The sequence below is a fragment of the Perca fluviatilis genome, chromosome 11 (genome assembly GCF_010015445.1).
Source record: "Perca fluviatilis chromosome 11, GENO_Pfluv_1.0, whole genome shotgun sequence".
Taxonomy (NCBI): domain Eukaryota; kingdom Metazoa; phylum Chordata; class Actinopteri; order Perciformes; family Percidae; genus Perca; species Perca fluviatilis.
Genome location: NC_053122.1, coordinates 31,006,601 through 31,013,169, shown reverse-complemented (window position 1 = coordinate 31,013,169; position 6,569 = coordinate 31,006,601). Strand labels below are relative to the sequence as shown.

General features: G+C 40.0%; 1 protein-coding gene across 1 annotated transcript; it reads right to left on the bottom strand.

Annotated features, from left to right (window-relative positions):
* Positions 1–1,845: 1,845 nt before the first annotated feature.
* On the bottom strand, positions 1,846–5,448 carry LOC120567691. Its single transcript, XM_039814660.1, has 9 exons — positions 5,158–5,448; positions 4,869–4,967; positions 4,402–4,756; positions 4,241–4,257; positions 3,858–3,959; positions 3,158–3,390; positions 2,386–2,564; positions 2,148–2,241; positions 1,846–2,046 (listed from the first exon to the last, which is right to left on the bottom strand). Exons 1-9 carry the CDS (start codon positions 5,378–5,380, stop codon positions 1,846–1,848), a joined length of 1,503 nt encoding a protein of 500 aa, XP_039670594.1. The 5' UTR covers positions 5,381–5,448.
* Positions 5,449–6,569: the final 1,121 nt, after the last annotated feature.

Here is a 6,569-nt window from a genome sequence, read left to right as displayed (position 1 = left end):
CACTTGCCACCAGCTCCTCAATTCGGCTGGCTACAGCAGCAACGTCAGCATCATTTGGGGATGTTGTTGCTGAGAGGAAGAAATCAAGAGATAAGAAATATTCTTCTTGATTCCATGAAAAAATATTATTTCTGGTGTATGGGCAAGTGAGCCTCAACAATATTTTCATATTTCTCTGTAACTGAGAGGCTACACTTGTAGCTAAGGTTGAGTATAGTTAGGTTAGTTAGGTTATGTATTGTCCCCATGGGGATAATCTTTCCATGCGTCATGAGAAATCAGAGTATGTGCTCTTTGACTATGATTACAATGAGCCTCTTTGGAAATGCAGCCAAGCTTAGTCAGTTTAGTACAACTGAAATACAGGTTCAATGCTACATGCAATTGCTACAAGCTAAATTCAAAGCATGACAAGACATTCAAAGTGATAGAGATTCTAAAAAATAAAAAATATATCATTACTTTCATAATTCTACAACCACAGAAGTGATACATCAAGCAGCATATCAAACAGTATATTATACCTTCTGCCCACTCATTGATATCAATGATCCAGCTTTCCAGTTGATTGTTCTGTGATGTCCATTTCCGTTTCATGGCCTCCAGGTTATGCAACTGGCATTGCAGGGCTACTGTGGCCTTCAAACACAAATGACAATGAAGGAAATTGCTACAAATTTGACTATTGTTGATAAGGATTGTAAAGTACCTTCACTATTAGAAAACCACATAAAACACTGATTAAATATACAGTATACTTGTATATACGTGGACTATCACGTAGGTAGTATGAACATTTAATATTTTATATCAAGAAAATGAAAAATACACACATGCAACCATCCATTTATTTAATTGTATTGAATAATATCTGTGTAAGTCTTCCCTATATTTTTGTGATATATGACACTTTATTTTACAATATCGCTATGCATGTTGCATAAGGGAAAACTGGTGGCTTTACCTTCCGATATCGGCGGGCAAGGGTGTGGAAGCCAAGTTGTCAAACTTTTGTTTGTTCCAGCGCATGGCCATGCCAGACCGCCAGCATGTCTATGCGTCCTGCAAAAAAAAAATATAAATAGATTATCACCCTTCTTTCCAGTAGCAATAGGAGAAGAAACTGTGCAGACTTGTTGGGTACAACAAACTTTTCCAAGATAATAACTTACAGAATAGAACTATGTTACTAAACTGCTGTCTTGTGCCTTCAATTAAAGGGTTAGGTAAATAGCACAGGATAGTGAAGAAGTAGCATGAAACAGTGGCAAAGGACAGTAGGCAAATGGTACTCTGACGTGTATTTTTTGATCACACTCCCCCTCCTCTTATTATCCTCACTACAAATAAAATAGGATGATGGTATTTTAATCGATCCATCCATCTGTGTTAAATATTCTGAGCTTTATATTTTCAGAGTCAGCATATATGCATTAGCTCAAAGTGGCTCACCATTGTCAAAAGGATCAAAATTTACTGGCTACCTTACCTGCTTTTGACATGTGCTTTGTGGTAACAGCAATCCTCGAGAGGAAGGCATTGCACTGCTCCACCTCTTCCCCCAAGAGTCGAACCAGCCCTTTCCTGATACGCCTCCATTCCTTTTACCTTTAAAAAGAAAACAAAAAACAAAACCTAAGTGGCAACAATCCTATGCAGGTTTTTAGGGAAAGAAAATGTCATGGACAATCTTTTTTTTTCTTACCTCACATTTGAAATCGTGAGCTTTGGCATGAAAAACAGAAAGAAATGGCCTCATGTGTGAGGAGCTGCTGAAGCTCAGGGCATTTCTCTGTCACTCGGAGGTAAGGCCAGTACTTGCATGCCACATCCATAGCAAAAATGTCACTGGCTTACAGGCCATTTGCTTTTGGAGGTACAGGGGTAGGCAAAAATCTCCCCTGAACATATTGAGGGGAACGTAACGGAGAACCCCATGACGGCACACGCAAGTTCCAGGCCCTCCTCATCTGTTTTTCCTGACGACTTCTGAGATGTTTCACGCGCAGCTGACCACTGCCCTCCACAGACACCTCTTCCAGAGACCTAAACATGGAAGATGGTTAACAGTCCAAAGTTTTTCAAACAAAGTCCTCTGTAGGACGAGATGTTTTATAGGTAAATATAATGAAGTTGTGCAAGTTTACATGACTGGTTGAGGTATGGACGTAGTCAACAAATCTTCCAACGTCGTCATCATTCGCGATGAACACGCCATCAAAGATGGCTTGTTCCTCCGATCTAAATAAAATAGATACATATTAACTTTAAATATTCATATAATAATAATAATAATAATAATAATAATAATAATATATTCCCAATTCACAGCAGATACTTTCAAAGTAATGAACCGTCAATGCACACAAAGGATTTTGTAAGTACCTTGCTGCACTCTTGAATCTGTAGTGCTTGCGGTTTCCATCAACAGATACTGCAAGCATGTCTGGGCTGCATGCTGGGCAGTCAAAGTGGTCCACCAGGCATAATTTGTCCACTTCAAATCGGACAGCCTCCCACTCGAAGAAGCTTTTACGGAAGCTGTCTGCTGTGATGTTTCCGCTCTGTTTCAAAAGAGTTCAGTAAAAGAGAACAAAAGAGAACAGTAAAACGGATCAAATTAAAGAATATACTACACTGAATTAAAATGCTCTAAGTGGATACATTTCTGGATGTTTGAACTATTTTCGTAACCACTCCTTAGAATACATATCAAAGGAAATAATGCGAAAACTTCACTCATACACACTGGTGTATTTGGGGGATCTGGCCATTAAACATACAGGATATTGTGTGACATTCAGTCCAAATCTATACTCTGAGGGCTACAACAACTTCCATATTGTTTAGAAGTAGGCCTGTGCTATGTTTGGCACATTAATCTAAGGGAACACTTCTGGGATCGGGAAATGATACTGGGGAGAATATGTCAAAGTCTGTAGCCAATGGAGTTGAAGTTGAGATCTTCAGAATGACCTGTTTTTTCAGAAATGTCGCCGTGCAAACTGCATGACTGATGAGAGTCTACATTTTTTTTTCCCCGTGCAAATGAGGAAAACAGTGCAAATGTTCATGTGTACTTTCTATCATCATCATCATCATCATGCCCTCATAGTATTATTCCTTGAGTTACGCAATTATTACCACAAATACTTACACGGCCAAAGCGAACAGTACGTTGATCCAGCATTCTAAGAAATGCTTGGCTAGACAGCCCTGGTGCTGCCATCTTCAGCTCTTCAAAAGAAAAAAGGACATCTGTTGCGTACACTGTTGAATGGTGAGAAGTGGCAGGCCAGTAGTCATTGCGGATCAGGTCATCCACTCCAGGACTCCAAGTGGCTTCACATGCCTTGCATCTGGTCTGAGGCAATCTGAGATCATATCGCCCTGGAAAAAGAAGGAAATATATACTGACAGTTAATTCTGACAGACGCAAACTGTGTCATTCTGACAACTGATATGGGAATCTTTGACTAAGGATGAATCAGGGGGACACTTCTACAAACATTTTGTAAGGCACTCTATTGGAAGTCACACTTTCCTCAGGCAAATTAACTATCCCCATTCAAACAAATGTTCATTGTTTTCCTCCACATAGGTGGGCCCATCCAATCTAATCAACACAGAACCAACTGACACCTCTGGATTTCCAGCCATGATAAAGAAAAGTTCTGGATGTGTTCCACAATGTAACATGTATGAATGTAACATAATCATGATTCAAATATTCATATAGTTGTGACAGAAAGTGAGAGGGAGTAGATATGGGGTGTGATCAGCAAATAGCTGTGGGTGAAATTCTCCAGCCACTTCTACAGAATTGACCTCCAACCCACCCATAAAGTTCTTCTTACCATTCATTGTAACCACAACTATGGACTGTCCTGCGTTGACAGTGGACGATCCTCGTAGACAACCACATATTGTCTCTGGCATCTCCAAAGGTACAAGACGCTCTTGAAAGAAAAAGAAAAAAAAAAGATTAACATAGTTATTTACTGGCAAAAAAAATTTATTTATTTTTTTAAGATTACTTTTTGGGCATTTTAAGCCTTTATTTTGATAAGACAGGTGAAGTCATGAAAGGGGAGAGAGAGGGGGAATGACATGGAGCAAAGGGCTGCGCGGGTCAACCCAGGCCTGCGCTAGCGAGGAGTAAACCTCTATATATGGGTGCCTGCTCTACCAACTGAGCTATCTGGCGCCCTACTGGCAACTATTTTTAAACCAGATGTACTTGACGGCTTCATCGACCTATCAAGAAAACAGCATTCAACGTAATTTCCCTTGTGAGATTAATAAAGAATTATTATTAGTTTTTCTGGTGATAACTGAATCAACAAGTCTGAGAATGTGACTTTCAAATACTACAACTTACCCCCCAGGGGTTAACAACACCTCTCCACAACACAAGTTGTGGGAGGCAATGGATGAAAAAATCCATGTGTCATTGAATCCCTGTTGTGGAACACTTGACCTCGGTGGACCCTGACATCACACTGGCCACAGAGGAATGGGTGTGGTCGGCAGTCACAACAACGGATAACGGCTGGACCGTTTCCACAGTGTTGGCAGATCCGAGTTGCCGCATGTTGTCCAGCCACCATGGTGTTGACCAGACGGGGTCTCTCTTTCTCCCACCACCCTGATATGAGGCTCTTTCGGGTCGACCAGTCTGTTGAGGCTTGAGGTGGCGTTTCATCCTCATGTATGTCCTCACCCAGTGAGCGTTTAAGCTCTTGAAGGAAGGACTCTGTTAAAACAATGAACAATATTGAACAAAAGACAATGGCATTTGAGCAATGGCCATTTTATAATAAATTAATATACTGTTTGGAACCAGTGCAGTCAAAATAAGAACACACCCGCAGTAACAGAAGGAAAGTCACTGGTCACTTCCCCACTGGTGTCCGGAGCCCTGACATTAGAGACACCAGTCTTCCGACTCTGGCTGTGACTGGGACCTGCTATAAGAAAAAGGCTGTTGCTTTTTACAGGCAATGACACACTGATGCTATAGGCACAGGTATATAATAGTATGTTCTAATTCAAACCCATGACTTGTGATCATGTTGTATACCATTCCAAGATGTAAAACTAGATATGGAGATAAAGTACACATTTAAATTAACATGAATGTAAAAAAAATCTGACCTGCTTGTTTGCGGGATGATCTGGGCCTGCCGTAAATAATGTTTCCATCACTGTCCCTCTTATTCCACCTAACGTCTTGCTTGCTGTTTGATGGATGACTGGTGGATGGTTCTGCTGACTGGCTAATGAGCTGTTGGAGGTTTTGGAGGTGAGCCTGATGTTCAGCCTCATCGACAACGTCACTCATCTCCTTCAGGAGACAGTCCAACTCAGGATCAGACATGATACACAATATAAAACACACACAGGGACAAACAAAAGACAAGACAGACAAACAAAAAACTCCACTCAAAGAGGAGGGGCGGGAAGGGGGAGAGAGGGAGAGAGACAGTAAGACAGCAGGAGAGAGAGAACACAATACAACAGTAGAGAGAGTAACAAGATACATGACAAACGTGGCTCTGAAAAGTGCCTTTTTTTTGTTATAAGATGCTAATATTAAGTAGTTGTAAAGGACAGGGATTAAGGAACCTGCAGAGAAAGAGAAGAAACAAATCAAAATAGAATAGATCACCAAACTACATATTACAATATGAATAACCACTAGGCTAAGAAGTTAAGTAAATGCTGCTCTTGTTCATTCACAATATAAAGATTGATACATTAAATATATCAATAAAAATAAGTATAATATCAATAAAAATAAGTAAGTGTGTGAGCAAGGGTTCTATCATATTTTGATTATATATAGCTATAGCTATATACAGGATACATAGGATGGCATCCATTTAGCCTAGCTGCTAATGTGGCAACCAAAAGCCACATGCCTGGTTGCCTAGTTGACAACCACTTCAATAAGTTAATGTTGAGCCCTGAATACAGCTGGCGCAGAAATTAGGTCCAAACGTGTTATACATATATGTAACTTGTCACAAATATCTGCCAATGCCAAAAGTAGCTACATGTCCAAATCAATATCAATAAACAAGCACCAAGAGCTCCGAGTTAGCTAATCTAGCTAGCTAGCAGAGGCTCCGGCTAGCTACATTGCATTTCATTTTGATTCAACAAACAGTTGTATTATGTCATTGTCTTTCTAATACAGCTCTCACAGTGTGGTTATCAACAAATACGACAACATGTTTTTTGGCCATAACTTCATCATTTAGGACATGTAAATGTTTATTAATTTCTCTTGCTTATTTGATCGTTGTACTTACCATGGAATCGCACTGGGCAATGGTTTTCCAGGATCGTCGCACACAGTGACGCGATGCATAAAATTGCGCTAAAATATCATTCATAATGAAAAATTACAGTCTTAATATTTTTTTTATCCTTGCTCTAACCCTAACCTAACTACCCCAAAAATATAAGATAAGTAAGCAAATTGGACCAGACAGAATACAGAATTATAGGACAGAGTGTTGTTTACCCATAGCAACAGTTGCTATGTGTCGCTGGTTGGTTGA

Excerpts from the sequence above, each read along its gene's own strand:
- LOC120567691 (XM_039814660.1), bottom strand. The coding sequence starts at position 5,380 with ATGTCTGATCCTGAGTTGGACTGTCTCCTGAAGGAGATGAGTGACGTT. Across the intron at positions 4,757-4,868 it reads CTTTCCTTCTGTTACTGCGG|AGTCCTTCCTTCAAGAGCTT; the intron begins GTGTGTTCTTAT and ends TTGTTTTAACAG. Across the intron at positions 2,242-2,385 it reads AGATTCAAGAGTGCAGCAAG|ATCGGAGGAACAAGCCATCT; the intron begins GTACTTACAAAA and ends TATTTTATTTAG.